Below are 22,963 nucleotides of genomic sequence, written 5' to 3' on the forward strand. Positions count from 1 at the left end.
AACCTGACACAGAAAACAATGAAATCATGTTAAACAATAAAGATCAATGCCCAGGGAGCTCTAGAGGAATCACATCCGGGACAGGGCAGGCGCAGGTGAGCGTAGCCACGCCCCCCCAGTGAGCGTTTTCTAGTATGGGGGCGTGGCTACTTCTGTAAGCCCCTCCCCCTCTCTGTTCCCTCCGCACGGTAGTGTTGAGCTGCGATCAGACTCCCGTGGATCGGAGCAGAGATCCGCAGCTGACCCTCATCACACAGACACACTGTTCGGATAACACATCACGTTCAGCAAAACACCGTTTATGGTTTTAACTGAAGATTTCACCATGTCTCGCACCGACGAGGTTCACCGCATTACGGAAAATGTCTATAAGGTAAAGTGCAATGATCCAACTGTTGGAACAACTTATCGATCACAGGTGGTGATGATCTAATAGGCGAATACATGTGTAACGAAAGTGGATGCTTTATATATGAGTTATCGTCGTTGTAGTGCATAAGATTGTTGTCTTGAGTGGATTTATGGTTAGATTTGTCATCATTAATGAACTTGATGAGAGATCAAGTTTCTCGTTCGTGTCGTTAGTGTCATTTAAATGAAGCTCACCGTGAGAACAGAAGTGATTTTGCATTGTTCTTTACTTATCTGCCACCTCTCTCTCTCTCTCTCTCTCTCTCTCTCTCTCTCTCTCTCTCTCTCTCTCTCTCTCTCTCTCTCTCTCTCTCTCTCTAACACACCTACACACCCACCTATCTATCTATCTATCTAGTGATCGAAGATCACTTTTTACGACAATGGTTTAAATGTCCGATTACTTTTTTTTTTTACTTTAAAGGTTATCTATCTATCTATCTATCTATCTATCTATCTATCTATCTATCTATCTATCTATCTATCTATCTATCTATCTATCTATACGACAATATAACTTTTTACGACTAATACAATATACATGGGCCTATAATTAGTTTTAAATGTCTGGTAACTGATGCAAATAACACATTAAAATAATATAAAACACAATTACCATAACAATAAAAAACATAATATTTATTATGAATATTTACATTTATTTTAATGATATTTTTTTTAAATTTATGCAGTTACATTTAAGCTGTGTTTGCTAAGTGGTCATAGTTGATAATGTAATGTAAATGAATCAATCTTTCGGTCTCCTCTCACGCATTTTCATTTTTCCCCAGAAAACCTGTATTGGTTATGTTTATTGGCATGTGTTCTGTCAGGCATTCCAGCATATGTGGTTCAGGGAGGGGGACGTGCTGGTGTGTGTTGCAACAGGTTCAGTCAATGTGTGTCTCGTCAATGTTTCCATGGATTCCCAAAAGGTTTGTTTGGCAGTTTTAGGTTTGTAACTTTTAAAAAAGTTAATACTTGCCACACTAGTAGGATTACAGCTCTCATCGGATACTTAAGCCTGTTAAATAGGCCACCTGAAGTCCAACACCTAAAATGAGGACAAAGAAACTATTCTGGTTGATCAAGGCCAAGCGGATGTATCTGGGGTGTTACTCTCAAAGCAATGGAAACCTAACTATGAAGACTAGCTTACAGCACGATTCACATAATATTTTCATCTGTCTGACAGATATTTAAATTCTAGTTTACTATGTCAGTCTGTATAGATTTACAGTTCATAAACCTAAAGTGGGTTAGACCTCACGGGAGGGCTTTGAATTAGACCACTAGCTGTCTATTGGTGATCTGCGTTTGCGTAGTCTGTGGTTTAACTTGGAATCGCTGAGTGCCGGTTCTGTGTTGGCGTCTTTCAGTGGTGGTGCTCAGCTGGATCATTTGTCCAAATCCACCCCCTATTCAGATAGCTTGTTAAATCGGCCAGCTAAAGAACATGGATTGAGTTCAAAAGGAGTGTAGTATTGATGAGTGAGTATGTATGTATGTGAGTGAGTGAGAGAGAGGGAGGGACAGATAAGAGGGGTAAACATCAGTGGAAGTGGTGGCTGGTGGGATGTTTAACATCTGCTGAAGTATCACAGGAAATACAGAAGCTTGTTTCTGCCTGGGTATATTAAAAAAAAAAAGTTAAAGAAAATGATGTCATTTAGATTTTTATTTCACAATTCAGACTGTTTTTTCACAATTGCGAGTTTATATCTTATAATTCCGACTTTTTTATCCTCAAATTTGTGAGTATCTCTAAATTGCAAGTTATTAACTCGCAATTTTGACTTTTTTTCTCAGAATTCTGAGTTTACATCTCACAATTTTGACTTTTTGTCACTGAATTCTGAGTTTAAATCTCGCAATTCTGACTTTTTTTCTCGGAATTCTGAGTTTACATCTCGCAATTCTGACTTTTCCCTTGGAATTCTGAGTTTAAATCTTACAATTCTGTCTTTTTTCCTGGAATTCTGAGTTTAAATCTTACAATTTTGACACTTTTTCAGAATTCCGAGTTTAAATCTCGCAATTCTGACTTTTTTCCTTGGAATTCTGAGTTTAAACCTCACAATTCTGACTTTTTTCCTCGGAATTCTGAGTTTAAACCTCGCAATTCTGAGTTTAAACCTCGCAATTCTGAGTTTAAACCTCGCAATTCTGAGTTTAAACCTCGCAATTCTGACTTTTTTCCTCGGAATTCTGAGTTTACATCTCGCAATTCAGGTTTTTTTTTCTTAGAATTGATTACATCTCTTAATTCAGTGTTTTGTTTCCGCCATGGAATTAAAAAAAAAATGTAAAAGGTAATTGCCAGGTTTTTTTCCCCCGAATCTGACTGATTTTCGCACAATTGTGAGTTTATATCTTATAATTCAGACTTTTCCCTCAAATTTATTTTGTGACTCAACGCATGGGTGGTACCAGGGTGCGTGTGTGTGTTCTGTTGTTACTCAACTGTGCACACAGAACACTCCCTACCTGTGAGCAATAGCTGTGATCCTGCTGAAGTTGCCATGGATTTAAAAACAGGCCTCACCTGTGAGTCACAGCCGGCCCTCAATCACTCCTCCTCCTGGCGTCAGACTCTCAGCACCAGGGCTCAGTCATCCAGACAGTGCCACACTCGGTCAGATCTCTCTAATCCCATCAGCCTCCAGGCGAGTACCAGCGGCAGGGCTTACAAGACCTTTGCCAGCTGGAGGGTGACATAACTGCTGTCCACTCACCTGTGTGTGTGTGTGTGTGTGTGTGTGTGTGTGTGTGGGTGGGTGAAGTGAGGTCAAGCCACTTATGTGCAGTTTGAGGCCAGACTCCTACTGTGTGCTAATGCAAATTCTAAAGCATTGTTAGCATGCGGTGTTATTGTACTTGCGTGTAAGGACTTGGCACGGGAGTTACCTTTAAATATGTAGCTCAAAGTTATGGTTTTGATTCCTGGGCAAAACGTGAACCTTGCACATACTAAAAATCCTCCTGGATTAACGTGCCTGTTGAATATAGTATATGGAAAAATGGAGATGTCTGTGGCATTGAAGCTGCAGGAATTGTTTTGCTAACTGCTATTTTGCTAACTTTAGCCACACACCTTCTCTTCTATCGCATTGTTAAAAGCGCTATATAAATGAAGATGACTTGACTTGACTATCTCTATCTGTCTGTCTATCTGTCTATATATACTTGATTTTTATTATAAATTGTGTTATGCAGTATTGTGTAATACAGTAATTGTTGAAATCGAGAGAAATCACATTTTTGTGCACAGATTTGTGCAGGCTAAAGTATGATTTCCTTCCTAAGAGGGATTACTTTGAATTGATGTAGTGATTTATTGGAAACTCCTCCAGCTCTGTTGATCAGGGTGTATTAAGAGACATGTGACGGGAAAGGGCATGTCTCATCAAGTCTACAGGTGAAACAATGTGATGGGAGTGTCTCTAACACCTCTCCCTAATAGTCAACTTAGAGTGACGTAAACATGGTTACCATGTTCACTCAATTGCAGGGGAAACTAAACTAAATTTTAAACCTATTTTTTTTTTGTATCCTACGTGCCATGCCTGATATTGGAGAACAAAAAAACAAGCAAAGGTTTCAGTTACAATATGCATATTACTTTCCCATAAATCTGTTTGATGAAAGCATTATCATACCCAACAGGCGTACAATTTCATTTGTTCGGGGACTCATTTCATCAGAGATCACCAGGAGCAAACTTTATATAATTATGTTTTTTGAGAGATTGAGAGGATGTATTTTTCATGTAGGAAATCTGGAAAGGTAGTTTCTTAGCAACAACGTGCTACAAAATGTTTCTGTCATGTCATTCAGTGAGAGACACAGACCGCAGATAGAAACAGACATTGAGAGCATGTTTTTGGTTATATTCATCAATAATCCATAAAAGGTTCTTGTTGTGGGGCTAATGTGCTAATAGAGGAGCTGTTATAGTTTTCATTTCGCCTAGTTCTTAAAGGGACAGTTCGCCTAAAATGAAAATTCTGTCGTCATTATGTCATTTTCTTCCTTTACAACACAAAAAGACAAAAAAGCACCAGAAATGTATCCATACTATGTAATCCATACTACCATTTTTGAGGTACAGTACATTATGTAGGCTACATTAAATGGTTGACAACTTGTGTATATTCAAACCTGGCACTTAAACTGTAGAGCTGCAACGATTAATTGTTAAAAGATCGCGATCTCAATTCAAACACAAGTGATCTCATTCCTATTACACCTTTGACAAAATCACATCGGAACATTCGAATCTGCAATCTGATCCAGAGAGAGCAGTTGTCATGTATAATTATGAAACGGCTTCAGTTTATTATTATTTCTGTCTTAAAGTAACTCAAATTATCAAAAAACTGGGATAAGATAAACGCTGATGTCTACAGTAGCGATCAAAATTTAATAAATCTCCTTTTGAAAGTAACATGGCGCTTCAAATATCGATTGTATCGATTATGTCGTTACACCAGTAGGTGGCGACAAGTGACTGTTAAAAAATGTATTTGTCACTGAATCATTCATTCAAGAGACTCGTAAAAAAGATTCGTCCCGTAATGAAACAATCTAGTATTTATGAGTGAGTCATTGAATCATTCAACCCAATTTTTTAAATAATTAATTCAGATTCATTAAACATTAAGTAGACTGCAGCTATTATCATTTGTCAGAACCTCTAGTAAATTACGTGTTATTTTGTTTGGTTGTTTGATCAGATTTTAATCGTGATTTGTTTAGAACCAAAAAATCATGATTCATCCAGAATCGTGCAGCTCTTTTACCTGTATTGCACCAAGATCATTATATGATGTGAAACGTTAGTTCTATTGGTTCTTGTGTGTCTTGTGATTGATTGTAGGGCTGCACAATTATTCGCAATGAAACCGCACGCGATTTGGCAAAGGCTACGATTATTTTATGCGCAGTTTATCAGTGCAGTGCGGCTGATCGGTAGTAAATGCTGCTCCATCAGAACGCCAGTGGGCGCTCAGTACGATAACGCACATCATTCCAGGAAATCTCTATCGCTGTTGCTGAATAAACAGAAGATTGAAACGCTTTGATTAAACATGACTAATAAACACACGACTGCGTTACTCTGTGTAAGAAGAAGCCACATCATCTCACAGAAGGATGCTCAACTGTCGTTATGAAGTGAGTTTGGAGTAAATGCATGTTATTAAATGTCTTTTGTTGGACAAGAGGTTCATAAATGCTTCTCAATTTTGGAAAGACGTTTGACGCGTGTTGCTTTTTCAAATGCACGTTATAAGTGACTCAAACTCACAGTGCTTTCAGATGGAGCAGCGTTTACAGAGCCGTACATCAATGACAAGCTGCGCATAAAAAAACAATCACAGCCAAAGTTAGCCTGGCAAGCCAGACCTACATCAAGATGTTAGGTCTGGCAACTCACCATTGGCACGGCTCAATCCGAGGGGCGGGATAAACGGTTGTCTCTCAAAATCCCTCTGCACGCAATAGGATAGCGCTACAACCAATCAGAGCAACGAAGAAGGCTAGTTGGTATATTAAAGGTGAACTAAGTAACTTTTTTATCTTAACCGAACAGCTTCGGAATCATTGGAATGGTTATATGGCTGTTTTCGGGTTGAATGGTGGTCTTCTCGCACCCCTCGAGCGCCTGTGAGATGAAAAACCACCCTTGCAACTTTCGGCCGGCGGGCCGCCGCAGCTTCAGGAAGTATCGCGTGATATCAGGTCTCGCGATGTAACAAACTGCTTTACGGCACTGCACACATACCATCTAAACATTTATATGCTAGCCTTCTGTGTATTATACATACCTCAGTGGACATGGCTCGGTGCGTTCGCCGGGTTCTTTGAAAACAAATGCACATGACCAGCGGGAGAAGATGGGACGAGCCAACGAGTTTTGACGACAGTGTTGTCAAATATCTATTCCGAAGCTGTAGGGGGAGCTCTATAGAGAAACCCGCGAGCAAAAAGCGAGAAAACAGCGAAGAAATCGGCAAAGCTGCATAATGCAGCTTTAAACTTTTGCCGTATTCAGTCGGCAAAACTCCGAACACATCTTCCTTTTTTTAAAATGACTTAAAGGAATAGTTCACTTTAAAATGAAAATAAAAAGGAAGATATTTAGAAGAATATCAGTAACCAGGCAATTTCTGGGTCCCATTGACTTCCATAGTATATTTTTTTCCTACTATGGAAGTCAATGGGACCCAGAAACTGTCTGGTTACTGATATTCTTCTAAATATCTTCCTTTCTGTTCAGCAGAAGAAAGAAATTCATACAGGTTTGAAACAACAACTCTGACCTGAGTTTGGTTTTTCCAGCTCGAAAGTCAACGGAGAGTTGCTAGACCACACTGGCTGCAAAATACATTTTGCTGCCGCTAGGGTGCGTCTAGATTTCTAGGCTAAGCCAAAGTGCGATTACATGGAAATTGCGATTAATCGTGCAGCCTTAATTGATTGGGATGTGCCAGGTTTGAATTTGGAAAGATTTTGTTAGCTTGTATTATTTATTTATTTTTTGAATCCTATCACTCTCTGCATTCATTATAAGGGAAAGAGCAGCGTTAACATTTTTCAAAACGTCCACTTTTGCCTTTCGCCTATCCATATTTTTCCTACCAAGCCTACTATTATTGGAGGCACTTCCGGTTTGGGGAAGTTCCACTTAAAAAAGACTGAAACAAATCATTGCAAATCATAAGGTTGTGCTACAAATAATCCTTATCTGTCAGTTTGACTAAATGAGCTGTAAAATGTCCTTCATGTTCTATTTCCAGACGTCAGGAGAGTAACGTAACTCTTGGTATTTTAATGTGACATGATATAACAAGAATGCCTGTGGCAAAAGCTTTTACATTCATTGCATTCTTTTCCTCCTGGTTATGTTCATTTTTTCCTCTTTGTATTCCGCTGTAAAAAAAAAAAAAAAAAAAAAAAAGACAACATATAATGCGCATTTTGTGGTCTGTTCTCCCGATTTAATTTACGATATGTCCCATGAATAATTCACTGGAATGCACTAAGAATCTTTTGTTTTCAAACCTCACGTCTCTTTCCAGGTGTTTTTTATTATTTATTTATTTATTGCACGGATGCTTTAAAATGTAATTGTCTCCCTTTTCACTTCTAATCTCTATTAGCAGGGTTTACTGGAATGTTTCGAATTCAGGTAAATTCAATATTTATTGTCTGTCAAAATGACGGAAATCACTGAAATATTATTTACTCAATATAAAACATATCAGTATTACTCAATGTTCCAGTTATTGAACATTTTTAATTAAGGCAACGTTTTACATAATACAGACATATATTACTACAGTGATATTTAAAATGTCTGTATTATTGCTGTGGAAATCATCAATCTTTTGGGGTATTCATTGTCGGTTGTAGTGATTTGTTAGTGCTTTTACACTTAAGTTTCCTTTTAATGTTTGATGGTTGAAGGGTGAGTAGAATAATGTCATCTCGTTGCATCCAAAATTCTTATTGCGTTCATAGAGCGAACCTTTCGCTGATTGTTTAGTTTAACGGAAGTTACTCCCATAATTAGAGCAAAGCATCATGGGGCGTAGGAAAAAGGTGGATACATTTAGAAAATGATGGGGCTGTTTCAATGATTTTCACAATTTTCTCATTATTTACTCTCAAAACTGTACCAATGCAGTTTTCTTTTCTTCTGCGAAACAATAGAGAATATGGTTTACCTTTTTTTTTTCTCACAATTGCAAGTTTACATCCACAATTTTGTTGAGGGGGTCAAAATGACAATTTTCACCTGAGATTTGGTGCCAAATTACAGGGGGGTAAAAATGATTTCAGAAAGATGGCAGCATTTTATTTTAATTTTTATACAGAGATTGGTTGGTCTATTAGGTATACCGGTTTACTATAGCAATCTTTGTTGCATTATATGCCAATGGTGACAGTTCAAAAATGGGAAAAAACACTTGCATTTAACTCAAAGTATTAAAGATTTCTCAATACGATTTTAGATTCTGGTTCTTAAACTTTTTTTTCTTTTTTTTAAATCTTCATTTTCAAGGCCCTATATAGTTTGATCTCAATGCAGCTCCATGTTCAATTTGTTAAATGTTACCCACTTGAAATGGTCGAAAACCAAATGTGGTTCAATTCGCACACAGCTGATACTTATTGTATTTAAATGGGAATGTCTGAAGAATAAATAATATCTTGTTTCCCCGTCAAAACAATTGCATAGAACATTCCCATCTGATACACAGAAATGGTCAAGTTGAGGTACATTAACTTGCTCTCAAAAGTGTATTTATTATAATCTTTATTTGAATCGGTTTCAGGGATAATTGGAAGGGATTTTGTTCATTTTAAGAGCTTCTGAAGCTAGTGTTCAAATACGCAGTATTGTAATGTTACTGCATTGATATCCCAATATCTCTGGGATTGAACCCATATAGGACCTTAAAAATTAAGATCCCAAAAGAAAATTATATTAAGAATTAGAATCTAGAAGGAAAGTAAGATATCTTTAATACTTTTTGAGTTACAGGCATGCAAATCTAGGATTTAACCCTATAGGGGCTTTAAAATGAAGATGCCAAAAGAAAGGTTTAAGAGCCAAAATCTAAAAGGATATTAAGGTTGTCTTTAATACTTATTGAGTTACAGACATGCGAACTTCAGGCAAAAAAACACAAGAAGTGCTTTTTCCCATTTTTGAACTGTCACCATTGGCACATAATACAACAAAGATTGCTAAAGTAAACATATTTTACTAACAGACCTACCAATCTCTGTGTAAAAATAAAATAATTTTGCTGTCATCTTTCTAAAATCATTTTTACCCCCCTGTAATTTGGCTCCAAATCTCAGGAGAAAATTGTCATTTTGATCCCCTTGACAACATAGTGGATTACTTTGTTGACATTTGACAAATAATAATGGACATTTTAATATTTTGACATTTAAAAATATATATATCAAACTTTTAGCTGGGGACCTCTGGTTGAGTTGACATGGAATGACCCAGTTGTAAACACGCAATTGTGAGAGAGAAAAAGTCAGAATTGTAAGAAGTCATGATTACCATGATTACCTATATATATATATAAATATACATTTTTTATTATTAACGATTTTTTGTCAATTTTTTGGAGCTTAACAGATGTGGTCACTATAAATTGTTGTATGAAAAAAAGAGCTGCTTAAAGATTCTTCAAAGTTATCTTTGTGTTTCATGGAAAAATAACAGATAATGGGTTTGGAACAACATGGGAGTGAGGAAATGGGTCAAATGTACATTTTTGGGTGAACTTTCCTTTTATTTGTATCCTTTTATAAACCGAATATAAACCTCTAAGAGAGAGAGAGCGAGCGAGCAAGGTTTTTTTTCCTTGTAATTGGTAAGTAAACAGAGATGTACTCTTGTAGTGTAAACTAGAGCAGCTGTTTGCTCCTTCAGAGGCTTTTAAGGACTGGGAGTTTGTACTCAATCCTATGAAATTCCCACGGCCCTTTGACAAATAAACAATCGATGCGTTCGCAGTTTTTCCGCTGACGAGTTAATGGATCTCTCGACCCTATGATCACTCGCAATGTATTTAATAACAAGTGTAAAACAACTTTTCCCGGTCGTTTTTTTGATCTCGACAAAGATGTAGCTTTTGTCGCTGTGTCAGAACTCCCTGGGCCCCAGGAGATTGCATTTATCATAGGTTTCCCGACAGTCATTTGAAAAGGAATGGGTTTTATAAGAGATGGATTCACTCCGCACACCCACTCTCTCCTCTCGGTCCGGGGGTGGATGGCTCTGAGCCGTTGCCACATCTTATTGTCTGAGCTCTCTCTTCAAAGAGCTCTCTATCTCTAATACTCAGAGCTCACAAGTAATGTTGCACTGCGCTCACGGAATACACACCTTATTTAACATTAGCAAGAACGCGCTTTGGGTTTTTTTGCATAATGAATCAACACATTAAACCTGATGAGGTTAACTAAGGCGAAAGCTTCATGCATGTGGAATTGGAAGCTTGGTTTGGCATATCCATTATTAATTGAAGAAATTAGTGTTTCTACTGTAAATTTTGGCCCTTTGGATAGTTTTTTTAGAAATTAGGCCCTTACCAAACTATAGGTTATTTAATTTGTCTACTATTCATGTCGAACAGGGTGTATACATCACAAATACACTATCTTTTTTTTTTTTTTTTTCTCCACTAAATGTCATTTCCACCATTTCTCAAATCACTTTTTGGAATAAAATCTCTGGCTCCATCTTGCTAAGGATAATTTATTTTAATATGATAAACTTGCAGCTTAATTGGAATAAGCACAATTCATATGTACTTTACTTTTTTTTCGCTTCACACATTGCTCTTCATTGACACTTGTTTCAATGGCAACCAGGTATATACATATAGCCTGACTTTGATAAAATTGCAATGGTGGCAAAATTGTTGGTTGCTATGGATGCTTGTTTCTGCCACAGAATAAAACATTTTAAAAGATAATTGCAACTTTTTATCTCACAATTGCGTGTTATAAAGTCAGAATTGCAAGAAATAAACTCCAAATTGCGAGAAATAAACTTTTTTTCCATGCAATTGCGTGCTTTAAAGTCAGAATTGCGAGATATAAACATGCAATTCTAAGAAAAAAAAGTTAGAATTGAGTTTATTCCTCGCAATAAATAAATTATATTTGTTTTTCAGAAATCAGAAATCATTCTAATACTTAAAAAAAAAAAAAAAAAAAAAAAAATATATATATATATATATATATATATATATATATATATACGGAAACAAGCTTCCATAGTTGCACTGAGAACGACTTTGTAAAACAAAATTATATTTAATTAATATTGAAATGGTTTCGGTGCACGCCACTTTTTGTTTAGATCAGTTTTGAAAATTCACAAATAAAGAATTTTTAGTGGATTTTCATGTTGTAAGATTGAAACACAGGATCTGGGACAAGGGACAATAAAATATAGTCAATTTTAAAATGCACTACCATTCAAAAGTTTGGGGTCAGTGAAATTTTTTTTTTTTAAAGAAATTAATACTTTTTATTCAGCAAGGATGCATTAAATTGATCAAAAGTGACAGTAAAGACATTTATAATGTTAAAGATTCTAGATTATAAGATTCCACAAAAATATGAAGCAGCACAGCTGTTTTCAACATGGATAATAGTTCTCAAGGTTAAAGTTGACCTCTTCAGAGAGATACAGTTATACAGTAATACAGTTTTGCCACATTTGTCACAGCAGGACTGACCCCTGTAACTCAGACATAATGAAACCGTGTTCCTATAGGAAAGTCTCATTTGAAGGCCACTCGCTCTATAATGGCCCAGCAATAAAAGGGTTAGAAATAAACGTAGCCTTACTCTGTGCGTAATCCCATTCCTTATGCCTACGTGCATCTAAGCAAGTGCTGGTAAATTAGTGCTGGAATCAAAAGCAGAGGAGGTTCCTTTCGGCCGACTCCGTGACCTGCCGCCCGCACCTCCTCCTGAATAATTACAGGCCCACATCTCCACACGGCAATTACAGAGCATTTCCACAAGGATCAAGAAGCTCTCTTTCTCTCACCCACACCTGATTCTTGCTCCCACATTCATCTGCTCTTTCAAAGGCCACTCCTGAGATATCACTCTCTTCTCAGTTTTGATAGATATTCGACACTAAGTCATTCTGACCTTTCCAAATATCATTTTAACTTTCAACATGTTTTGGACTTTCTTCAACTGCGGGCTCTTTCATAACCTGTGGGTTGATTTTATTTTATTTTTTTTAATTTTAACTGTGATTTCAACTTTTTCTTTTTGTTAAATGGAGGTCACGTTAAAACCTTGCCATGCCTCAATCACATGTCAAAGCTGAATTTTCAGCATCATTACTCCAGTCTTCAGTGTCTCATTATCCTTCAGAAATCATTGTAATATGATGATTTGATGCTCAAGAAACATTTCTTATTATTATCAGTGTTGAAAGCATTGAATGGAAGGTTCAAAAGAACAGCATTTATTTGATATATTTTGTAGCATTATAAATGTCTTTTCTGTCACCTTTGATCAATTTATTGATGGTGTTTTATGTCGGGTATGTCTTAAGTGAACGTAAACGGTTGAGAAAGATAATGCATGTGTACTGTAACAGTATATTGGATCAGTGCATGAGGTCTTAAAGGAGAACTCCGGTCAATTTTAACATTGAGCTAATTTTTTTGTAAATTTGGAGTGCTGTCAATACAGAGAACAACGACAAAAATCGGTGTTGCCTACACCGTGTTATCCTCTTTTTAAAATTTGCACCCTGTTGACTTCAATGGGGCAAGTTTTAAACCTGCTTTTAGCCTCTTAACATCCTTGATGTGTCATTACAAGTGCACAGCCAATGTGAGTGATTCCTTCAGAGTGAACACGGGTCAGTCTGACTGCAGTAGATGTGAAAGATATGAATAAAAATGATGTTAATTCAGCCAGCGCAAATACCTGTATTTACATCCTGTTTTCGGTCGAAGTCCAAAGTAATCAATTGTCGAGTTCACGCGCGTCTATGCGCTGACAGCACTCCAAATGTACAAAAAAATGAGCTCAATGTTAAAATTGACCGGACTTCTCCTTTAAAGTAACAGCAGCCTAATATCCCTGCTCCCATCTGTGTCATTAATGTTTAAAAAAATGCACTCACTGATCTTGATTGAATAACTTTTGTTATTTTAATAAGGATGAATCTATATTTTATTTATAAAAAGAAAACTATGCAGTGTTGTTTTACATTTGATTTCAATTTCTGAGATTTGTTCAGTTGTATTTATTTGTGCTAATTGTTAATTTGCGTATTTGTTCTTAATGTACTAACTATACTTTTCTTTAATAATGTTTGAAAATTTATATTAGTTAGTCTAGTTCATTAGTTAGTTGTCCTTTAGGCTGCAGATTTTTGTTCATGGTATTCAACTGCAGAATTGTTTTTGCAAAAAGACAGAATAAATATGTTTGATATCTTAATGTTTGACTTCGTTTTTTACCATATTGGAATCAAACGTGGGAATCAATAAGAATTGGAATAGATAAGCAGAATCAGAATTGGAATCGGAATCGCTAAAATTCTAATGATTTTGAAGACCCTACCAGTCCCTACCATAGACAGTAAAAGAAATGGACACAGCGACCCCATTGGATTCAACGGAGAAAAGTGAAGTCAATTAGAAGCTCTCACTTCCTGATGGCTGACCGTACTGCGCAGACTCAAACTGAGCTTGACGACGTAGATGTGACTTGAGCAACCCGTCTGTCTTCTAGTAGCTGTGCCAAGAGAAATCTGAATCATTCCCTTCCGAAACTTGCAGAGACGGAGAGCGTGAGTAGGAGGTGTCCATGAGCTAGGAGCAGGAGAAACTTTTGCTAAGTATTCTGATTAATTACTTTGTCATTTTGCCTCCACGTCCCCCCAATTGCCCGTGAGCTTCTCCTCCTGTCTATACGGTAATTTCTCTACTGTGCGACAGAGAGTCGCGTGGTTATGACGCAATCGTTAGCCTATTTTTACAAAAACTGCTTCTACGGGGCCATAACGTAAGATACAAGGTAATGGAGCCTTTTATACATTTTCGTGTTTCTTTAGAAATAAATAATGGACAAATGGAGTCTTTAAACGCCTCAGATGTAAAGTTATTCGCTGTCAAAGTGACGCCAAACTGAATGGGAGTCAATGGAATGCTAACAGCAGGTGATGGTCTGCTAATCAATGGCGGCCCCTGGGGAAGCTTCAGTTTTTTCTGAAAGATTACCCCCTTGGTCCCTACCAGTTGTGTTTTGCAGTAGGTACGTGGCGTATTGAATGGAGTAGTTTAATGATCAGGGGACACGGAGTCCTGAGCTCCTAATTAAGTTCTCAAAAATAAATCAATCAGCGTGTAATCTGTAGAAGAAGAGACACTCTCAGATGTTTCCATGGAAACCATCAGTGAGCTGCGGGAATATATGAAGTGTTGTAACAGGGTCAGGGGGTTATGTGTTGAAAGCGCTGTCTACTAACATCACCTACGTTCTGAAGCAAAGACGCATCTGTCCAGCTCGGATGCCTGTGTCTCTGCTTCATTTAATTAGGCTAATTAAATCTAGATACACAGTTGTCTCAGCCTATTAAATTGTATCGATCGCCCAATCTGCTGCAACGGGCTTGCTTTCTCTTGTTGAATAATGTTACATTGACTGTGTTAGTCATAAAGGATTTGTTCGTCTTGTTCCGACTAAATTCTGATTTGAAGTTGTTGTAATTAAGCAAAAAGTCTCAGTGGACTAAATATCATCACTATTGGAGCACCACCGGACCAATCAAATTAAGGGACTGGAACTAACCGATCAGTGGCATTAAACACACACCTGTGACCACACATTCAGTGTTAATGCAATTTGCTATGTTGCTCTACAATCTTAAACCTCTTCCAGTTTTGAAACTTTGGTGTTTCTTTTGGGTGTTTCTTCATTTAGGGACACTTTTAGGACTTTGAACGTTTAGAAAATGAACTCCCCGAAAACACATTTCACACTAGTTTGTTACTCAACCACTACAGTGGACACTAGTGGATCATCCTATATACTGCCACCAAGTGGCAAGTCGTTATAATTGGATTTTTTTTTCCACAAACCAAGATGGCCGACAGGCATTGAGAAATGCCAAGTTGCTCCGGTATATCCATCCATTCCTTCTATCCTAGGAAACTCTTGCAGAAATGTTGTAACATCTAGGCGTCGTATAATTTTTCCAATTTTCCAAGTATTGTTTTTAAATTGGGAGGAAATTCTGATTAATTGTCTGTCCATTAAAGTGGACATCATGCATCACTAGCTATATTTCAGCTATAATTCATACCATTACTGTGACTGTTGTTCTTAAATACTTCATCTGCAGTATTTTTTGGGCTGTAAATACTATGTATTTGTGTTTTTAGAATGTAATTTGCAGTTACGTCAAAAAGTAATCTGAATTTGTAATGCATTACTCGTTACATCAAAAAAGTAATCTGATTACGTAATCATGTTACTTGTAATGTGTTACTTTACTCGTAACATCAAAAAGTAATCTAATAATGTATGTAATGCATGTTACTTGTAATGTATTTAACCTGTAATTATGTTATTGCATGTTACTGCTCATTTCAGATGAGATTGAAAACACCTGATAAACAAATGTAGTATTTAATTTTTTTATCACATGCTTTGCATCGTGCCTCACAGCTCTAACCCATGGCAAAAGGTAGCCATGGTTTGATACAGCCAGACTTTCCTGTTTTTATTTCCATTTGCTCAGAGAGTCGAGGACGTTTGTTGTGCATTGAATATAATGCAGCATGAAGGTTTCTTGTCATTTCATGTGCGTCTGAACAACAAGGCTTACTCCAGAAGCTCTGTGGTGCGGTCAGGCCAGTTAAGTGCATGCATTCTGGGAATTCCTACACATAATGGGAGGATCGTTAAGGACCCTTCAACCACTCAATGGTTTTAGCATGACAGTGTGTTCCATAAAGTTCAAGCCTTGTTTGAGCGCAAGACAGCAAGTTTGCAGAAGTTTGCATGGATTTTCTGTGGTTGTTCTTTAACCAGTGATGAGATATTAGTGCTTTGCATGCACTCTCGTTTGGTGTCTTCTTTACTCATTAAATGGGCTGATGTATAATTTTTAACTCTTCATGGATTCTTTTTAAATGGTAACTTATAGATAAATGTGCTTGCATGATCAAAGTTCTCAGTTGGTGGGTCGTGACCCAAACATGGGTCACAGGTCTGTTCTGGGACAGTATTTTAGCACAAGGAAGGAACTAGTAATGAACACTTCTTGCTGTTGTTTGTGGATTTATAAAATTGTCATTTTTGGTTACTTTTTGAAGTTTTTCCAAAATTTGTGTTTTCTTACAACCTGAACATTTTTTAGGAGATATTTATGACATCAGAAATATTGTTGACTAAATTTGCAGAGTTTTTGCTGCAGTCAAATGCTCTCTCTATCTCTCTAGCACCACCTGCAAAAGTCTTCGAAATGCCCCTCCCAAACTACTTGTATCAATTGGACAGCATAGGCTTATTGGAAAAACATGCCTCTACCTATATTCAACTTCTTGCACAATACTATGTTATGATCACAAAACACTTTTACTTACCACAGTGCTTGAATTGTAAACTAATACATTCTGATGTTTTTACCACATAACCAGTTCCAAATATTTGGCTTTTCTTCACTCTGGTACGAGTCCTGTAGAACACGTGTAACGATAAAAAAGACTTGTAGAAGCAAGCTAAATTGGCATGGTTGCTTCAGCAAAAGCGTTCATCTCATGTTTGGTTTAGGATTGGGTTTAAACTTTTAACGCCACTCACCAGACATTTCATTTTCAAACAGTGCCGATACAACCAATGTAATAAATCGTTACCAGATACGTGTTCATCTCTTTTAGATAAAACTAAACGTACTTTTGGTGCCACTCGTTGGACATTTCACTTTGAAAGTGTCATGAAACGCAATTGTGGCCATAGTTTTCCAGTGATCTTGGGTTTCAATGGGAAATATGTAAGAAGACTGCATTTGCAAGTGATTTTGTGGAGGTTTTAACCATCTAGCATATTGGTAATATTAATGGTAATAAAAACAAACATTTGTTCATATTACCATTTGCTCATAAGTACTTTTTGTACTTTAAACAATTTTAATCTTTTGTTTGGTCCGCTTGATGTGCAGTGTCAAAACTTGGTTGTAAACACAATGTGAAGTAACACCCACATTGGCATGCTTGTTTTTAGGAGTACATGTCGTTGAGCCTGAATTAGGGATCGAAACTGAGACTAGATTTGTATTGCATATTGAGATTTGTAAGCCTGCATACAGCCAAAACACAGATAGAGAGAGAGAGGGTGAGGATGATCCTGCTTTTTTCAGCCCCTTGATGTGATTAAGACAGGGGTCTGATGGGGGGGGTTGGAACAGTACGCTAGTCATTTTACTGATACAGTCGCTGTACTCCGCACATTCCTCTCTGATTGCACACACCATGTGCTCCGTCTGCCGAGAGCCCATGCACAGACCTCTGCCGCATTAGATTAGCACTGCCAGCATGTTGTCAAGCGCAAGGCCAGCTGTTGTTGGGTTCTGAACATTTGTAGTGTCAATCATTTATTAAGCCTAAAAAAAAAAGCAGAAACGCATTCAAAGGGAAACTTTCTGACTCTATATTTTATGTTGGAAAAATATCCTTAATGAAGTGCATTTTTATTTATTTTTTTATGTACAATTTTCTAATATTACAGATGGAAGGCAATAATTATTCCTTTGTGATCAGACCCTTTAGTGAACCCAAATTAATCTTCAATCTGTTTTCAATAACTTTTTGATAGCAATAACTTGTTTTGCTTCAAAAGAATTAGATTTATGTGAGGGATAATGTATGATCAGCTGGTCATAACTGTAAAATACACCCAGACAGTGTGATCAGGGCCCCAAGAAGAAAATAATTCACATCTCCAATGATGTCTTATCTCTCCTCCAAGACTTGTTTCCACCTAAATGCTTCTTGGAGTGTGTTTAAGTAACATTTTCCCTTTGCCTTTATTGCTAACACTTTATTTCCTTTATTTTTGGCTTGTCAGTGTTAATGTCAGTTATTAAAGTTAACATTGGGTTCCCCAGTGCACCATAAATGCTGGGTGGCATTGGCAATGGTTGCCTGAGTCAGAAATCAAAAGGTTGTAGGTTTTAACCTGGAAGTAGTACATGATGTGGTTTTGTTTGGAAATAAATGGACGTACTGCGTGCACCTTTTATACCTTTTTTTCCCCACTCATTGACGATAAAAGGAAGCTTTTTTGTCAATAATTCAACAAAATGATGGTACTTCACAGTAATTGATGTTTTATCAATGTTTTTGATCATATACAGCCAAAGAAAGGTTATTTATAAATCAGTGACATTTTCTGGGAAGCTTTATTGCTATTCTTCAATTTTACACAAAATTTGTACAATCACAATTTAACTGACACATACCATCCTTCTGCCACAATTCTTTAAATGACACACCTCAGAAATATGAGGCTCAAAGGCAGCTCAAACAGCCAAGTACAGTAGATATTTTGACTCAACCTAAACTTAAATTGAACAACCCAGGTTGACAGGAAAAACTTGCCTGTGGCGACATTTCTGCTAAATGTTACGTTGCTGCTTTCACATTTTGTGACACTTTCGCTGTGAAATGTCCAGTAAGTGGTGCTAAAAGTATGTTTAATATTCCCTGAAACAGATGAACGTAAATCTGGCAGCGCTTTATAATGCTGATAATTGTATATTGTCCATCTTTATTAGTCAATAATCTGCCCTTCTAATCATGATTTGTGTAAAAAGGAATAGAAATGGTTAGTGTTTTACCATCTCTAGAGTTTATTTCGGATGAGCTCAAAACTTTGGTGAATTGTATGAATAGGTACATTTTTGGAGTTTTGCAAAAATGTAGGAAGAGGCACTTGTTTCCAATGAGCTTGTTTTGCAGCTAAATACTGTAATAATGATTATTTATTTAATGTGCGGCCCTCATTTTTCAAAGAAGTGGTTGCACTGTTAGCATTTTGGTGTAATATCTCAGTTTGTTTACGTGCTTCGTTGAACCCATAAACATTTTAATAGCCTACACAAAGTAAAGCTCAAAATCCGACTTCGATTGCCTACTTTTGCTGTTTTATATGGCCGTCACTTATCTTACTGTCACTTTCTTGCCTTGTCACTAAAGTGAAGGTGTTGCACACGCGTCCCCCTTACAGAGAGTCAGGAATAACCAAGCTCTCAGACGAAGTGTATGCTGGCCTCATATTCCAATTAGCTCTTGCAATTAGGCTGGCAGATGTAGCACACGAGGACTGGGATGATAAAATTAGCAACACTGACAGCATTTAGAAAAGAAACCACCTAAGCCCCGCCCAGTCCTTCTGACCTCACTTGTGATTCACAAGTTCAAGGTGTTAGCATTACCCAAAGCTAATTACACCTAGCTGAAGTGACACTAGCATTTGCAGAAAACCTTATTTTTTCAGTGCTGAGTGGTGTGTTTGTGACAGTTAAACGGCCTCATTTTTGTAGGTACTGGAGTGCTGACTACAGCTTTATTCCTAGTGAGCTGTCTTGCTGTCTACTGCTTAGACAGATGTCTTCATAGGCAGCATTTTAACTGAAAAGGCACCTTATAAGTTGCTGAAGCGCAATGCGGTACTAAAATCACATAAAGAGAACACTACTGATTCGAATAGAATTTAACGTTAGCATGTTGCTATGCTCATGTACTCCAATACACATAAACATACATTGCACACACAAAGTGGGTAAAACAGATCCATTTAAATCAGACATAATTATATAGTATATTAAACTTAACATAAAATAATTAAACTTTTCAGTTATAATGACCTGTGCTGCAAGTATATTTTTAAACTTGGATATTTTTCACTGAGCTCAACACATGCACTATTTTTCCTCAATCAGAATTAATCCAATCTGATTTCAGATTCTGAAAGTTCTGTTTACATGATCCCTAAATGTTGCATTCTGATTCACATATTCGTTTACATCTGCATTACATGAGCAGTCGCTATGTTCAGAACCTGAGAAAGTCACTGTCCGCAATGTCACCAGAGTTACTGCAAGTATAATTGTCATGTTTGCCTTGATTATATATTTAATAAAAAAGCTGACATATTTGTCCGAATATTTGTCCGACCAGTTCATAAGAGGTGAGATGTCAATAAACATATGCATATGAATTGAAGATTCTTTAAGATCGATTTAGATGTTTTCTGTTTTTTCTGTCCAATTGAGCCATTAATTTGATTATAAACTGATTATTTGGGTGCATGTAAATGAAGCTACAGTACATTCTTGGATTGCCTTCTCTGCAAAATGTACATGCAGTGCTTCATATTTTGGCCAAAACTAGGTACCTTTGAATCCAGTAGAAGATTTCTGCCTATGTTTAGGGAAAGACTTGATATCAGGAGCATGTACGTGGTGTCTTAAAATGCCATTTAGGTAGGCAGCTTGCTAAGTTTTGGAACAGAGCCTACTTCAATTCTGTTCTATCATTCCAACGTCAGCGTCGCCCAATTTTGCTCTTGATTGCAGGAGTGCCATATGAGCGCAGACCTGGTCTCACCTATTCGTTATGTAAACCACCCACATCTAGCGCCAGGCTCTTCTCTACCTCTCTTCATTGTACCTTATCTCTCTATTTTTATTTTTCTTGCCCTCACATGTTATGAGGATGTAGACATGTCTTTTTAATGAGGAATGCTGGCAGGGCGTTATAAAGTAGTCACCAAGGGAATAGGGAAGGTACGGGAAAGAGTCAGAGGGTAGGTAAAGATAAAAAAAATCCCTTGAAATGGAGAGAGGTCTTTCATCCTTTAGAGAAGAGAACTGTACTCCTCAGTGTCACAGTGTACTCTCCACTTATCATCTTCTTCCAGAACATTTCATACCTTGTCTTGCTTGTTTGCCAGAACTTGCTAACTGGCATTAAGACGCAAAAAACTTGTGCAATTTTTTTTTTAATTAATGAATATGTATTTTTTTCACTCTTTCTTTCTTTCCATCTAATGGAGCTCCTGGGGTGACTGATTTTGCTGAGGCACTGCCGCCTACTCTCCTTCAGGTGCAGACCCACTTTCAGAGCTGCCCAGAGAGTGTGGCAGGAGCAGGAAGGTGACCTGTGACGTCAAGCCACTGAAGCCTGGGGAACAGGTCTTATTGTCGCTCAATCGAAGATTCAGAGCTCATTTTGCCCCCAGACTTCATTTATTGTAGGACACATTGATATTTTTGAAGGTTCAATGAAATATTGACTGAAACATTTGTCAGACTAGTCTTTGAGTAGTTTGGTGCCTATTAATACCTGACCTAAATCATCTTGTTATAGAGTCCGTCCAAATATGTCTTCCATTCCAGGCATCTGAGAGCGTTTTGACCTGGTATTTCTCCATCTGTTGACATGCTCCTGCCTGTATTTGGCTTCTCTATGTGATGTGTGTTGACTGATTGAACAGCATCTACCCTGCCTAAAACTGTCAAAGATACTTGATACTGGGTTGGACCAGTGGATTTGGAGGTCTTTTTTTATATTTGGCCAATTAGCTACTACTTATTTTGTGACCACTTGGTTGGGTGCCACTGGGTTCCTAATAAATCACCTAATGCTTAGCTACTTAATGTTGTCTACCTTATTGAGTTGTAAATTTGTAAACAGGAAGTTGTATTTAAAGATTTGTTTTGGCCTTTCCCCTTCATTTAATTAGGAGAGTAGGAAGTTAGTTAGATTAGTCAGGAAGTGAAGTGGGAGAGGGGGGGGGATGGGATCAAGATGGTAGATGGTACCACAAGCCAAGAATTTAACTTGGATCACCTAGGGCGCAACCTGTGTCAGAGTTTGTAGTACGCACAATATGGCAGAATAAGTCCCGTCCTCTAAATAAGAGCCAATCAGCCGTTGTTAAAGCCATCGCATCACTGCAGCTACTGTTAGATGCTCATGTTAGACTTGTGCTTAAGACTGCACATGCACATTGCTGGACCAACCTGAAATATACATTGTTTTACTGCTATTTGAGTGTAAGAAATTTGTTTTATGAGATTTGTCGCTGTTTTGTAATATGTTTTTTAAATGTGAGTTTGGCAAGCAGTTTTTGAATTTTGGCATTTCCTCATTCAAATAGATAGGAAACTTGCATGCCTGACATAGCTGCCTGGAGGCGTTGCAATTTTCCTTGAAAGAGACTTTTGTGTGAAATTCATAGTATTCGAAAACAGTAGGCGAAAAGTACCCGGATGACCGACTACTACTGCCAAGATTCTGAAGTTTGCATCCAATGGACACTTTACTATCCCACGGCCACGGGAGAGGATTTGTGAATGGCAGTGAAGCGTCACAACTACGCTATATGTCACATGACAATGACAGCAATGACCAATGTTGTACAACCGGATTACATTCATACTACACACATTCATACTATTACACACTTTCTGAACAGTCGCAAAGTATTCAAAAACGTACTCAGAGAGAATGTGATTTTTGAACGCAACCAGTGACTCTTTTGGGGCTCATATTTCCCACAAACCCTTGCATTATAGATGAGACGGAGTTTGTGGCTGCTCTGTTGACTTTTTTTTTTTTTTTTTCAGTTGAAGAAAATGATGAGGAATGCATTGTCAAAGCTGCCACAACCATTTTTTTAAATGCATGAACCTTAAATGTTAATTAGTAATAGATTTTATGGTCATGGTCACATTAGCTAGATGCTAATGCTACAAGCAAACTTGTACTCTGCATGTTAAGGGCATATATGTAATTGTATGTCGTGGTAATGTGCCAGGACAGGGATTGAGATTGAGGGTCAAACACTGACCAATAGTGATGTTAACTGTGAAATACTGGCTAGATTTGGACAGTTTTTTAGTAGGAATGGTCATAAGGTTCCTGTGAGGTGTTACAGGCTGCTGTATTGGATATAGTTA

General features: G+C 37.4%; 1 protein-coding gene across 5 annotated transcripts in view; it reads left to right on the top strand.

Moving 5' to 3' along the window:
* Positions 1-193: 193 nt before the first annotated feature.
* The window catches only part of baiap2a (BAR/IMD domain containing adaptor protein 2a), a 104,616-nt gene continuing 81,846 nt past the window's right edge, over positions 194-22,963 (top strand). For 4 of the 5 annotated variants that reach the window (XM_084117473.1, XM_084117474.1, XM_084117471.1 and 1 more), the window contains exon 1: positions 194-373. In XM_084117473.1, the coding sequence (XP_083973599.1) occupies positions 302-373 (72 nt within the window). In that variant the 5' untranslated portion in view covers positions 194-301. The remainder of the gene's footprint in view (positions 374-22,963) is intronic. The other variant, XM_084117470.1, reaches the window with a different exon arrangement.

Source organism: Abramis brama (genome assembly GCF_963993115.1).
Source record: "Abramis brama genome assembly, chromosome: 1".
NCBI classification, from domain to species: Eukaryota; Metazoa; Chordata; class Actinopteri; order Cypriniformes; family Leuciscidae; genus Abramis; species Abramis brama.